The 15,148-nt window shown below is 44.9% G+C and overlaps 1 protein-coding gene across 3 annotated transcripts in view; it reads left to right on the forward strand.

Annotated features, from left to right (window-relative positions):
- The window catches only part of SYNPO (synaptopodin), an 84,559-nt gene that overhangs the window by 13,308 nt on the left and 56,103 nt on the right, over nucleotides 1–15,148 (forward strand). For 2 of the 3 annotated variants that reach the window (XM_035105671.3, XM_088663164.1), the window contains exon 2: nucleotides 7,312–8,175. In XM_035105671.3, the coding sequence (XP_034961562.3) occupies nucleotides 7,707–8,175 (469 nt within the window). In that variant the 5' untranslated portion in view covers nucleotides 7,312–7,706. Of the gene's footprint in view, nucleotides 1–7,311; nucleotides 8,176–12,245; nucleotides 12,460–15,148 lie in introns of those variants that run through there. The other variant, XM_035105674.3, reaches the window with a different exon arrangement.

A 15,148-nucleotide genomic window follows, 5' to 3' on the forward strand; every position in this document is an offset into this window, starting at 1 on the left:
TTTCCCCCAAGGCTGCCTTATTCCATTTCATGCAACCTCTTATATGTATTTTTGCTTGAAGCTCAAAAAGGGATCCATTTCAGTTACCTGGTCACTTTATGCACATCTGCAAGCTTTTTTTCATGGCATGGCATAGTATCTCAGAAGTGGTCCCTGGAGAATTCAGTTGACTCCTATCTCATATTCCAGAGTTTTCCCCTGTGAAAGATCCTGCTGACACTCAAAGTCTCACAGGATAGGCTTCTAGGTCTTATTAAAAGGACCCACCAATAATGTTTCAGATTTGTTAGGGGCCAAACTGGTGCTTTTGTTGGTCAGACCACTCCTTGACCTTGTGGCCCTTGATGCCTCAACCATTCCTGGGAACCTGCAAGACTCCCATGACTCATTGAAGGGTCTTGGCCAACCAGCTGTGAGTGACCTTAGGGTTGGGATTGCAATTTCCAATGAAGAGGTTCTGGTTGAGAGAGGGAATCATTTCCACTGTTGTCACAATGAAAACTGGTGAACTACATTAACACGGTTAGAAATTACAGTTTCAGCAATTATCCATACCATAGATGGACTATGATAGTAATATCCACAGTAAGTGGGATCGGAAGAAGGCACATACACCCACTATTTGGGATCTCTACTGTAAAAGGGACCACAGAAACTTAAAAACAGAGGCAACATACCATTCCTGTTGCTAGAGGTCCCCTACTGAGTTGCTGCTAGCACTGATTATGTAATGTTTATTTACAGCTCTATTGAGTAGGGAACAAATGTTAAGGATTATCACATTGTGAGGTCATTTTCATTAACCTTAAAGCAGGACTTCATACAGCAGCCTGCACTAAAAATATCAGAACTCTGTATCAAGATGACCCAGATTCTTTGTGGGTATGTTTGTTCACACACACACTCCAGATTCTGTGCCAAGAAAGGCTGAACATTGTACACACACCACACAAATATACTAGCTTTGATATATTTGCATCCTATGTGTAGGATGGTGATGGCATTCTTGAGGAAGGACAAGAAAGCTACACAGAGCTGTAAAACTTCACCCTTGATCACTCCAGCCCTTCACAAACATCCTTCCTCCCAGAGCTTCTGATATTTCCCCAGGCATTGCTCACACGCTTTTACCTACCTTTGCGGCCAATAACAGAAACTTGCTTTTGAAACCAAACTCTGCATGAACTTGAGCAGCATGAATAATACTTGGTTGCCGAAACACTGAGTTTGCCTAAGACATATTATGGGATTATCCTGCCCATTTGGGCGTTGCAATATTTATGGGGAATTAGGCTGCTGAAGCACTCACCTTCCCCACCAGATGGGGGTAGCTGAATAAGAAGCTTTTTCATGGCCCTTTTCCTCCTCAGTTTGACAGTGCTGAAGAGAGCCGTGCCTGCCAAAACATATTTGTGTAGGAGGTGGAAAGTTAACTTTAGTATTCCTTTTGGAAGGGGGCGTATTCATTCCTTTCATCAAATAAAATGCAGAATGAGTATGCAATAACCTATATCATGGGGAGAGCTTGATACAGTTTTCTTTTTCCACTGTTCTCTGAAAGGAAACTACTGCATTACTGTTAAATTATCAAAAAGCTGGCAGTTCCTGGTTTCAGAGGTCATGCTGTGTGATATTGGAAGCATACAGAATCTTACAGGCTAGGTTCTATACTTCTGAGTCCAGAAGGCTAGAAATTGCAGGGTGCAAAATGTACACACACATATATATATATATTGATATATTGCCCAGGACCGATATGAGGAGCAAACTGCGAAGTCGGCTTCACTCAAGAGTTCCTTCCTCCCATGGGCGCTGCTAGCAGAGGGACTCAGAAGGGGGGGCGGTTTCACCAGTGATATATCGCTGAGTGAAACTGCTATCCCACTCTGCCTTCATACAGGTGTGGGGGGGGGGCTATGTGAAACTGCTCAGCTGAGGGGAGTGCAGTTGCCGCTCCCTGCAGTGAGTAGTTAAAGGCCCCCTGATGCTCCACTCGCAAGTGGCGAGAGCACATAGGCTGTCTCAGCTGGGGTGGTGGTGGTATTTCCTCCCCCCAGCTGAGTGCTGCAAACAAGCTGCATTGTCCCAGCCCACAAGCCTGGGTGAAACTGCCTCAGCTCTCAAGGTGAGAGCTGGGGCAGTTTCACCCAGTATCCCGTGGACAGAGGTAAATGCATCTTGTTTTTCAACAACGCAGTATATCGCCAAACTGCGATATTTGGCTGGCGATACACTGTGATGTTGAAAAGTTGATACCCCCCCCCCCAGCCCTAGTACACATGCAGACTTCCAAATCTGGTTCTAGGAAATTCAATAGAGATTGCTGGATGTTCACACCCATTGAGGTGTAAGCCACATTTAGATATCTAAACATAGCCTTTGGATTCCTACCTAATACCTACCAGGACTTTCCAGATGCTTAACAGGGCCTAAGTAAATATGACATAATGCACAAAATTAATGCATTCCCTTCTTGTGGGATTGCCAGTCTCATATAACCAACATGCCCACATCTAATTAATGCAAGAAGAGGCTAAAACCATAGAGTAAGCTGTCATGCCAGGCTTAGCTTGTTTTGGGAGGGACTAGAGACAAGCTTTGTTCCCTTCCAGTCTACCAGGGATGCTCAGTGTGTGAAGAGCATGGCTCTAACAAGGCTCTCTTGAGTTCATAAACCAATAATTTAAGAACTTTCAGGACTGTAACTACGTTTTACTGCCTGTGCAACATTTCCAACTGATGTACAGAAAATCACATGAACCTGACCTTTGAAAAGTTTGAAAGTTAACCATTTTTTAATTTAACAAATGTGTGGTCGTTTTTCTATGGTGGGGGAAGAGGGAGACTTTGGAAAGAAACTATTTAAATGGACACTTTTGGAACTCACAATGGCACATATTTTAAAGGTCTAACAGCCTATATATCCATGCTTTACTATTATCTATCTATATCTATCTATCTATCTATCTATCTATCTATCTATCTATCTATCTATCATCTATCTATCTATCTATCTAGATATAGATATATAGATATATATAAAATTTAAATCTCTGCTAGGGTTCTCGCACCCAAGAGTTCTTTCCCCAAACTTGGATCTTGACATCCAGGAGGTCTCCTTTTATGCCCAATTTTTTCCTTGTCACTAACACTCGTGACATCTTTTTCCCTTGCTAAAAGGGAATGTGCAGGTGAAGATTTATAGATCAGAGCAGCCTAGTCAGAGGGGAAATCCTTCGCCTTCACCAGTTGTTCCTTTCAGGGTTTCTAAAACCTTGAGGGTTTAAACAAGCAGACTGGGTTCAAAGCCCTTTGCAATCAGCCTTGCAAAGGGCTTTCAGATAGCCAGTGCAGTGCTTTAAAGTACCAACAATCAGGCCTTCAAAGCACAACATCACCTGGTGTCACTATGATGTCAGGTGATTGACATATGGGCACACCCACCCACCTGCAGATTTGGCCTGCCATGGGCTGGTGTGATATCTGGCTCACTGACCAGAAAAAGTTCCCTACCCCTGATAGAAGTCTACCCTCTCTGCACTAATATGCAGAAAGCTTGGGACCTTGCATCCCAATAAAATCAGCCTTATTCTACTGTTGATACAAATTCTTTGTGGATTGGGCTCTTTGGCTAGAGTGTTTTGTTTCAGAGTTCCTTGTTTTGTGTCTGCTGTGCACAGCACAATGCCTTATGGACCACTTTTGAAGCAACCATTGAAGTTTGTTTGCATGTCAGGATGGGCAAACATGTCAATTTTGGTTTTTCTCAGTTACTCATTTTTCCAATCTTGACTTCACTTCTTAAGTTGATCAGTTTGGGTGGGGGCGTTGTTCTTGTTTTAAAAAGCTCTCCTGAAAATACACCAGTATTTTAGTGGAAATTCTCCTAATATATACATTTTTTGCTGTATATGAAATTTTCCCAAATTGTGTGTATTTCCCCCTAATATACAATTTTTGCAAAGTGTTTTTGTGTTATTTTCAGTAATATATGCATTCACATGCATACTTTACACTAGTACATGCATTTTTGTACACCTTACTTGGTTGGAGAAATTTGTAAAAGCGTGAATTTTGTAAGATTGCAAAATTTCAGTTTGCCTATTGTTTCAGAAAGTGCAAACTGAGTAAGTTCTCCTTTAAATGCAAGCTGAATCAAATTTCTTCACCATCCTTGTAAATTGCTAGGTTTAACCTGTTGTTGGTTTGTTTGAGATACCCGTTTGCTATTCTTTAGCTATGGCAAGCAAAGAACATCAAAATACAAAGGAATTCACCATGGTAAAAATACCCAAACCTGAGCAGTTGGTTTTAAAGAAACACAGGACAGAAAGCTCTGAGCAAATAAAGAAAGTGGTTTCTAAAAGAAAATAAAGACTCAGAGGAATCTCCCTTGGGAATAAGTTGCACGATCAGGTGGCTACCTGTCTCTCCTGTCATTTTCTGCCTTAAAGCAGATAGCAGCAGGCAGGGCTGGAGGCGGCTGACACATGGAACAAGACCTCTGAAGCTGATAAGGCGTGAATCAAGCAGGTTAATGTGGAGGAAACTGGCCCTTTAAATTGGTTTTACACTGGGAGGTTCCTTGCTAGAGAAAGACAGATAAGCTCTCCCAACACTGCCGCCTCTTCCTCTTCTTCTTCTGTGGGTGTCCAGCTCACACTTGCAAAAGAACAGCAGACAAATTACTTGTGAGTAAGCACTCCCATCTGCCTGCTCCATTTCAAACAGTGAGTGTTTGTGTGTTTGCTTGTTACTCACTCATCAGTAGATTCTCCCCAGCAAGCCTCTTGAAACAGAGCCATTCCTATCTGAGAAGTATGGCGGGAGGGCGGGTTTTTTTGTGGGGGAGTTCCAGCCTGCTGCCTGAAACTGATGCCTGCCACTCCTCAAGCCAACAGATGCTGCAGGCTTTAAGTCACAAGCAGATATATAAATATATATATACCTGGTAGGCAAAGTTCTGTGATGTTGATTCAGGTGGGACAAAGTAGAATGAGGAGAGCTCTGCCATAGAGGGCAATACAGAGACTAGCAGTTCCCAAACTTTTTTGGGCCTCCACCCACTTGGTTCTATAAACTCATCCCCAGTTTCCCCTACTTTACCCCTACCAATAGGTGCTGGCTCCCTGGGGCCCGGGGTCCCTGAGCACCCACAAAATCCCCCATGAAGGGGCTGGGCATCCACAAATTTCAGGACCAGGGCCATGCACACTACATGGTACCCATAGCCCCGGGCACCCACAGCTGTGGGGCCAGGCTGGCATTCCTGACCCTACACTATAAAAGCATTATTCAGAACAGATGTTTGGAATGAATAAAATAAAATTCAAAACAGTTACAATGATATGTTTAGTCAGAAGCCAATTAAAATTATTTGTTTTAATTAATTCAGCAAAACTGAGGAACTTGATCGAATGATGCCAGCTTTTATTTACACATCTCGTGACTCCCTCCCCGCGCCACCCTCATGCCTCTTAGCATCTTCCCAGGTAATCCCATTCGCCCCCCCCCCCCCGGATTATTATTATTTAAATGTTCCATTGTTTTGGCTTTGCTTCTAGCAGGAGTCTATTGTATCTATCTTTGTTTATAACTGAAAATCAGAGGTGGAAGAAAAGAGATATGCAGCACGAAAGAGTTTGTACACCTGCCTGTGCCTACCACATCTCTTCTCTTGTACCCAACAGATTCTTTTCTGTCTGGGCCCCCTTTGAATATTAGCCTGGTGATGTGACTCTTGATGAAAAAGCAGTGTGAACTCTCAGGTCAGGGAGATTAAGACTGCCATCCCAGAATGTATGGAATTTTTCAGTGAACTTGAGTCATCAAAGAAGCCCCTTTGGGTGTTTTATCATCACTTCTTCTTTAAAAAACAACAACACAAAGCCAAAAATGAATGAAGCACATATCTTTGAGAAGAAGTAAAATTAACCATTTCTTGGACGACAGTTAAGGGATGTAGTCATCTCAGTACTACAGGGATGACTCAGTAAGAAAAGTCTGTTCTGTTTCTGCCTTGAATTCTATTTATTTATTAACCTAAAATAGGGGTGGGAAATCTTTGAACACCCCCCCCCCCGATGTTGCTGGACTACAATTCCCATCATCCCTGGCCATTGGCCAAGTTTGATGGGAGTTGTAGTTCAGCAGTATCTGGAAGGACACCTGGCTTCTGGACACCTGGCTTAGAGCAACTTCACTGCCGTCACTTTATAGAGTTCTTTTCCTTCCTTTCCCATATGGTGCCTGCTCTAATCCACCCCACGTAAATTCTAGCATGTGGATGAAAGATCACAAAGTGATTGCAATGTGCACACAAACACAACAAAGGAACGGGGAAGCTTTAACTAGAACAACATATTATTTACACTCCATTATAGCCACAAAGTCAGTAAAGCAGGTATACATGTGTAATACAAAATTAAAATTGAGTTGAATAGATATTGACAGGACGATGTTGTTGTTGCTGTTGTTGTTTAATTTTCTATATTGCCCTTCATCCAAAGATCACAGGGTGGTTTACAATATAAAAACACAAAAATACATAGGCCTGGGAGAAGAGGAATGCTTTTGCCTGATGCTTAGATATATATAACCTCAGTTGTAAGTGTAGATCACATTTTTATTCTCCATGTAATAGAATCTAACTTAAATCTGAGACTAAAATTTAGAGCCAAACATTATTGACTGTCCATTCATAGTGTAGGATTTGTAATTTGACTCTTTTATGCACAATACGTCATATTTCAAGTACCGTATATGAGAAGAAAGAAGCATTTCTGTAACACTATAGCTTGCCTCTAACCCAGAAATGTATGTATGTGGCCCAAAAGTGCAATGTCCACATTTATAATTTACTTAGGAGACCACTGTAAGCAGATGAAAACATTAGCAGGATTTTAATATCACTTGTAATGTAACAGGCATTATGGTTAATATGGATGAATACAAAATATAGATTATGAAATAATATGCAGTTGAAAATGTTCACAATAGGACCCATGGAAGGGATGGGGGAAGTCGTGAGATTCAGAGAAATCTCTGCATATGGATATGTATTTGGTATTGTTATAAACTCATTTTTGTAAAATCGAATAAAAATGATTTTAAAAAAACTACCAACCCATCTCCAACTACCAGCAAAAAAACACAGGGTGGGATTCACTAGTGCAAAGCCACCCTTTGTTATTTAAAATATAACAGTATAGCCACACATCTAAGTAGCCTATGGAAAAGCTGGAGATACTGCAAGAGACAAAGTCTAAAAATTAAATGTTGTGCATTTCTTTCCTTTCTGAATACCCGCAGGAGACAAGGAGAATTCCATAAGATGCTCCACTTTGATCATCTTGAGCAGCTAAAGGCCGTAAAGAAGCATCAGAAAGATCAGCTTGATTCCCAGAGAATAATTCACAGCAAAAGGTCTGCAATTCCTCTTTGAAAAGAAGAAATGCAACACCCACACTTGGTATCCTATTCTCTATTCCTGCATTCAATATCTTCTTGTTCAGGCTGGGGCAAAGATTAGTGCATTAAAGCATCCTGGCAATTATTTACTCAACCTTCTTCCCTGGACAAGTGTTCAAAATTGTAGAGGTTTATCTTTTTCCCCTTAGAAGGAATCAAAGGCTAGTCCTTGCTACACCCAATCAATGAAGCCCTGTCTGAATCCTTCCCAGTAAAAGAGTGCAGAAAGGGACAAAATGCTAGAGGCAACCTTACGGCAACCTTGTCTCCAACCTCAATCCAGCTGTTCTGGGACCAGCAAAGCAAAGCAAAATCCATACAGTTTTAAGAAGCCCAAGCCTGACTTGGTTGATGGATATGGCTGCTTGGAAGGCCTGCGAGGAAAGGAGAGAGAAAGCAGTCAAAGATGTCTCCCAGCTGGGAAGAATCGCCCAGCAGAGCCAGAAGAGCACGAGATGAAAGAGTCAACAAGAAAGGGTTTCTTGCAAGAATCTTGGAAAGCCAGTGGAGATATGCTACCGTTCAAGGGAGATGGCAGCGGGCTGATATCGGGGGGCGGGTGCCCCACGATGAGAGACTCTCCAAGGCCAGCTTTGGACTTGCTCCAGTCTGGGTTTGGCAAAAGCAGCGACCCGAGTCAAGAATGGAAAGTGGTGAAAGTTAAGCGAGTCCTTATTTCTCCTGTGGCTGAACCTAGGAAAGCAAGTAAGTGTGGCCAATTCTTGTCATGGGGAAGATAGAAAAACACTGATGGTGCAGCCCTGTGCTGAGTTACTTGCCCATAAATCCCATGAGATTCAGTGCTGCTTCTACTGAATCACACTGCATGTATGGTTTAGCGGCCAGTACTCGCCCACTCCTGTGAGTATCCTGCAGTATTTTTCCGTCACGGTGAGGCTCTTCACCCCTGCTCTCCTTCTAATGTGGGTGTTCTTGCCACACTGCCTAGAGCAGCAAGCTAATCACTTGCGTGGGGGGACGGGACGACAACCTCACTCTTTCTTGTGGGTAAGGCAAGTAGCTGCTTGTTTGGCCATTATGAGGCTGAGATGGTGATCATAACTTTCCTAGGATGCAAAATTAGCTGGAAGTAACTTCCAGTATGGCACAAAAAAGGTTCAGATCAGAACAGCTTTCAATATGTATGTGTGGAGATGGGAATTATTTAGCCAGTACCGCACTCCCCTGATTAGTGGTTGACAGAGATCAGCTCAGTTGGATCTGAGTTTCCTTTGACTTTTTATTTCTCGATTACTCTAATGATTAATTTTTATTACATTCCGCCACCTTTTGTGCTAGGAAGGGCCTGACCAGGCATCTACCAGGTCCACGATAACAGCAGATTTTGCCCCAGCAAAGCAACTGAAAAAGGCATATAACATGTTAGGTGCTATTCATTATGCAGAGAGCGTGTTCTCAGTATATAATTTTTCTAAATGTGGTTACTGTACATTTAAAAACTGGGGGGGGGGGGTTTAATGTGAGCCTTGCTTCTCCAGGGTGGCAGCCGGGGGGGGGGAGGGCAGGGTGCCTGCAAGGGCACTGGCCCATGGGATTCTGCCACCTGAGGCAGCTGCCTCAGTCCAGGTGGGCCAGCCCTGACCTAGCCAAGGGTCCCCATGAAAACTCTATCCTTCAGTTATTCTCTTCCATAGTATATAGGATCTCTTGCCCCAGGTTTTGATGCTAGCATGCTCTGTGTAGGGTAAAACAGCAGCATAATGTCACGGTCTAGGGGACAATATGGTTGTCTGTTTTAGAATCTCACATAATAATCTTTCATCTCTATAAAGCCACATATATCTGCAGATGTTTGTCTAAAAAACCTTGCTTTGGGATTCCCATGATTAGACTTGCTGAATCTCATGGGAACCAATTAGTGTTAGAAACTGATGAAACTGTGGCATCTTGAAAAGCTGCCCTTAGCTCAGAATGCTGAGATGGGTGGACCTTTCAGCTAATCCAGCACGACCATTCATATGCTATGATGCCTACCAACAAACCATTTCCAGAAATTGTTGGGTTCCTTTAAGAGTCCAGGTTGGCAGACATGATTATTTTCCAAAGTGAAAAACAATTGTCCTTGGATCTTTTTTTAAAATGAAAATTACCGGTAAATAGCAGAGCTGCTACATAAACAAATAGAAATTAGACATATGTGGTGCTTTGCCCCAAAGCATAAGGTTTGCACTGCCAACATTGTTAATGATAAACTTTAAACTGTTTCACCTAGAGTTCTCAAAACTGGGCAGTGATTGGAGATGCTTGGACTTTAAAACTTGACTGATTAGTTTTGTAATGTTTTATAGGGACAACTTGAAAGATATAGCTTATTAGCAACAGCTTATCTGGTGTCTTTGCTGTTTTGACACTCGGCAGTCATAAAGCTACCAGTATTATAATTGAAAGGCCTATCTAACACAGTATTGTCTACAATGATTGGCATGGCTGTCTGGGATTTTAGACTAGGGTTTCTCCCAGCCTTACCTGGAGATGCCAGGGATTGAACCAGGGACCTCATGCATGTAAACTAGATTCTCTACCACCAATCTACAGCCCTTCCTCATGTACAGCTGCCACTTTTGTAATCTGCTTTCGCTTGGCAGGTTTCAGGAAGCCTCTGTGCACCAACCTATTCTGTGAATGGGCCCTTGCTGTTGCGCAGTGGATAACTATATTGGTGATAAGGGTCTTCTTGCCTCGGAGGCAGTGTCTGCACTACTTGAATCTATGGGTTTATTTATTTACTTGTTTCAACAATTTCTATACCACCTAACATAGTTTCTAAGTGGTGTACAATGAAGTTACAAAAAATGTTACAAAAGATAAAATCAGTTAAAATTAAAAAGGGCTGCTGAAAAGGGCTGCTGAAAAGTTTGATGATGAAGTTTTGCCTGAAGTTTGATGATGGTAATTTATACTCCACCCATCTGGCTGGGTTTCCCCAGCCACTCTGGGCAGCTCCCAACAGAATTAAAAGCACAATAAACCATCAAACATTAAAAACTTCCCTAAACAGGACTGCCTTCAGATGTCTTTTAAAAGTCAGATAGTTGTTTATTTCCTTGACATCTGATAGGGAGGGAGTCTGTCCGAAGAGAGTTGCACAGAATTGGACCCACAATACTGGCTCTGGGTAGATGCAAGTCATGCATCCAAGCCATGGGGAGACCATAAAGACCTCAGTGATTGGGCAGGGATCTAAGGCATCAAGCATTCCTTAAGGTACCATGGAACCAAGTTACTAAAGGCCTTGTAAATTAATACAAGAACCTTGCACTTCACCTGGTAGCACATGGGCAGCCAGTGCAAGCTTTTAAGCACCAAAGGTATGTGCTGGTGGTAGTTTGTTCCCATCAAGTCTAGCCACAACATTCACCAGCTGGAGCTTTCTGGACTAGGCGCAAGGATAAAGCATTTGCAATAATAATCTAGTCTTGAGCTTAGTGGTGCATGAATTACTGTGGCCGGGCTCTCCAGGTTGCACTGATTTACTGTGCATTTGCCACAGATGTACCACAGAACAGAGACTCTGGAAAGGGAAGAGATAACAGTGCAAAGACCAACAGGGAAGTAGTTAAAAGCTTGGATGAGAGGAGAGACTGGTGGACAATGCAAGTGGGGAGAGGTAGAGAAGACATCAAGGTAACCTTCACCCACCTGGTGTACTGCAGAGGTTTTGGACTACAACTTCCATCAGCCCCAGACACCACAGCTGGCTGGAGCTGATGGGAGTCATAGTGATTGCTTTTTGCCCTTGGTTCCAGTGGATGGATCTTAAGGTTCTAGTAAAAATAAAAAAAGGAGGGGGATAGTAGACAAACTGAACATGAACTGAAGGTACTGTCTGCATTATATTAGAAAGATGTTAGGGACTTCACAGTTGATCTTTGACTTGGGGAAGACTGGTATAGAAAGGCAAAGACAGGTGCATTTAAACGTATTTGGTTTCAGAATTCACTCAAAAAAAGATTCTTGAAATATATCCCCAAAACGGCCGGGGAAAGCTACAATTTCATGCACATTAAAATATCCCAGTACCAGAGATGTCTGCAGATGGGACATTTCTACATTTCTGCCTCAGAATTAGCAGCATGTGGGCTCCCAAAAAGTGAGTTACTGCCACAGTAGTGTGAATTTGGTACAAAGGTGGACCTAAACAGCATAGCTTCTTGAAAAATCTGAAAAAGAGCCATTTTTTCTGTTGTCTCTGATTATCAGCTCCTCCCCCTGCATCCCCCCGAAATCTGTTCCAAAGCTGATGTTGAGGGTGTGTGGGGAGCTGGAGGGCCCAGGAGAGGAACACTGTCTGCATGGAAGCCCCCTTGTGTCAGCAGAGCTTGCAGAATCAGATATGACCCTTTGCCCCTTATCCTCCAAAAACATGGGGCATGAACGTTACCTCTCAGTAGAGGCAAGCACAGTGCAAATCATTCCTCACCTGGGATTCCTCATCTGTGGGACTTCTGTTCATTCATTCATTGAGGATGGAGAACATATAAATAGAAATACAGTATAGAGGGTCACGTTGCCTTGGTAACCTGTTGGGGTCATTGCAGCCAACTCCTAGCCCCCCATAAAATATTTGAGGGGGCTGCCCCCTGAAGTTGATGGGCATTGTGCATGCACCACATGTGCATAATTGTGGTCGATTATGCACCGGGGGGGGGGGGCGGTTACTGGCCCTCCTCCCAATATTTTATTCAAGTTGGAATCCCTAATTGGGGGCTACATGCCTATAGTGGGCAGGGCACCCCCCTCCCACATTTTCCTCCCACCTTGTCACCTGCATGAAACTGAGGCTGAGGGCCATTTCCAGCTGCCCTCCGGTCCCCTCCTCCTGTCATCTATGTATATACACTGGGATCAGCTTCGGATCAAGGAGGGGCGTGCCTGCATTTCCAGTAGCCGCCCGGAGGACAGAGTGGAGGAGCGACTGTTTTGATCTCTGCGCTTGCATAACGCGTAAGCTGCGTTTGCTACTATTAGGTAGGCTACGACTCCTATTCACCTTTTAGGGAACTGACAAGTTGTGTTTCTTTTTTTAAAAAAAAAAAAAAAGCAAGGGGGCGGATAATGCTGCAGGAAACCAAAAGGGCTATATATCTGATGGGGAGAAATTTGTGTGATGAGTTAAAAAGAAAAGAAAAAAAGAAGTGCGCGTGGCGATCGGGGGTGGGAATGAGCGAGCGAGCGTTGAAATAAATAAATAAAAACCGAGAGCACCTCGGCAGGCACTGAGCTTGCGAGTCTCAGTGAGTCAGCCGGGCTGAGCCCAGCGCACTCCCTTCGGCTCTCTGGCTGCCGCCGCTGCACACGCAGCAAGAGCGTGTGGGGCAAAGTCAAGTCCCCGGCTGGCCCATCCTTGCTCGCCGTGGGGAGTCCGAGAAGGGGTTTGGGGTGGCGGCGGCTCCCCCCCCCACTCCACCCCTTTTTCCTTTTGACAGACGCGGCCAGTTGCTGCGAAAAGCCGGGTCACCCGATCTCCCGTTCGGAGGAGCCCAGGGAGCCGCCGCCGCCGCCAGCAGACAAACAAACACAGAGCTGCTGTGCAAAAAAAAAAAAAAAAAAAAACCCGGCAGCGGGAGAGAGAGGCTGGCGGAGGAGGCGCCTGGAGGAGAGCGAGGAGCCGGGCGAGCGGCAAAGCGGGGAGTCGCGGGGTGCAGAGCGGAGGTAAGAGGCGGGGGCGTGGAACGCGGAGGGGATGCGGGGGAGCGGCGGGCAGAAAGGAAAGTGAAAGCTGCGCCTGCCCTCCTCGCCTCCAGCCGGATGGGCTCTCATTCTGAGCAGCGGGCGAGCTGAAAGGAGGGCCGGATGGGTGGCTACTAGCAGCTGGGCTGGGAGGCAAGGGGCGTGCCAAGGCGACCTGCCCCACGAGGCCCCAGGTAAAACCTCTTTCCGTCGGTTCCCCACGTCCACAAGCGAAACCTCCTCGGATCCCCACCCGGTGCGCTTGTTTGGTTGCGCTACTTGTTGCTGGCGGAGTCGAGGGGCAGCTGATGTCACTTCTTTGGCCGGCTTGCGATGTTGGCGTCTCACCGCTCCCTCGGAGTCCAGCGATTGCCGCCCAACTTTCCAGCTGTTGCCAGATAGGGATCCGATCGCCTCCTGCTGCGACCTCAGCGAACTCCTGAGGGTTGTTTCGGGGCGTATATTGGGTGGTGATGGCGGTGTTGGAGAAGTCTAAGGACAGCCGCTGTTGGAGGGGAAGCGTCCCTTAAGGGTCTCCCCCATCCGTAAGACTTAACCTCTGGTATAAGGCATCGATCAGTATATAAACACTCGCAGGATGAAGGACCTGCTGGGTGACTGACTGAGGTTGCTGCTGCTATTCCCTCTGCTTCTTTCCCAAAGTTTGCACTTTCTGTGGGTTGAGGGGATTTACTGCATGTCCCAACGCATTGATTTGGCGAATCCGATTCCCCCGTACAGGGCAACGGTGATGCCCACAGCCTTGCTGGTGTCACCAGTAGCTGGCATGGCAGAATAGAGGAATTGCAATGGTCAGCAGCAGGTGTTGGAAATGCCATTTGGGAGGGATGGAGGGAAAATGCCCTTTCCCAGTACCTCTATTCCAGGTAGTGCTTTTCACACCTTCGGGATTTGCACTAACAGAGAGCGCACTGGGAGCTCCCATGATGTAGGGATGAGCTCATTCCAAAGGCACGTGGGTCTCTTTGGCTGCTTGGGCTTAAAATGCAGTGAGGTCCTTCTTTATCTCAATTCAGATTGAGGCTGGTTTTGGGGGGAAATGCATGAAAAGGCACTATTTCATAAGAAATGTCAGGAGAGAAATGGACTGTGTCTAATGTGTGTACGTTGCTTCCCAAACCAGTAGTGGAAGAGCACTGGATGCAGCACATAGGGGAGTGTAGACACAGCCTTTAATTATATATTTGGCCTCTAGCCTCTGCAGACCTTATTCATGTGGTGGTCTAAAAGGAATGGGTTGGCTTGCGAATTTGTAGATTGTGGTTCCTGAAAGCAGAGGCAGGAGGAGAACAATGAAGGGAATCCTGTGGGATGGGATGGAGCTGAACATCCTCCATATTTTGGTCATCGAGTCTTGCATCATGTTATTCACTCTCCACTCAGCCTGTCGTTCAGGGTTAGTTTTTCCCTTCCATCTATTATCACCTTGAAACCCAACAGGCAGGAAGAAGGGAGTATAAATAGAAATTATAAGTCAGTAAAAATAATCTGCCAACCGGAGAGCAATTCTGGGGGATGAGTCCATTCACAGCCATGTCGTCCTTTGCTCAGAGCCCAGGTCTTTGGGCATTGCAGCCAAAGCTTTCTATGCATCAGGGATCCAGACCCACCATGCATATTTTGAAACTACTTAAGCTCCCTGTCACTTTACTCATTTATTTATTGCATACGTATATCCCCCACCTTTCCTCCAAGGAGTTCAAGGTGACATAGATTTTATCTTCACAACAGTTGGGAAGGGTTGGTGACTGGCCCAAGGTGAGCATCATGGTTGGTCCTAGTCTATCATTCTAGTCACCGCACTAAAAATACCCAAGGAGAAGAATACTTCTGATCCACCTCTATGATGTCTCTTTCCCTGTGTCTAGCCAACAGTTCTCCTGCTAGCGCTAAATAAGGTGAAACCTCTTGAGAGATGTGGGCAAGACCTTGCACAAAGCCACAGAAAGTTTAGTTGCTGTAGCTG

The sequence above is a fragment of the Zootoca vivipara genome, chromosome 2 (assembly GCF_965207765.1).
Source record: "Zootoca vivipara chromosome 2, rZooViv2.hap1.1, whole genome shotgun sequence".
Taxonomy (NCBI): domain Eukaryota; kingdom Metazoa; phylum Chordata; class Lepidosauria; order Squamata; family Lacertidae; genus Zootoca; species Zootoca vivipara.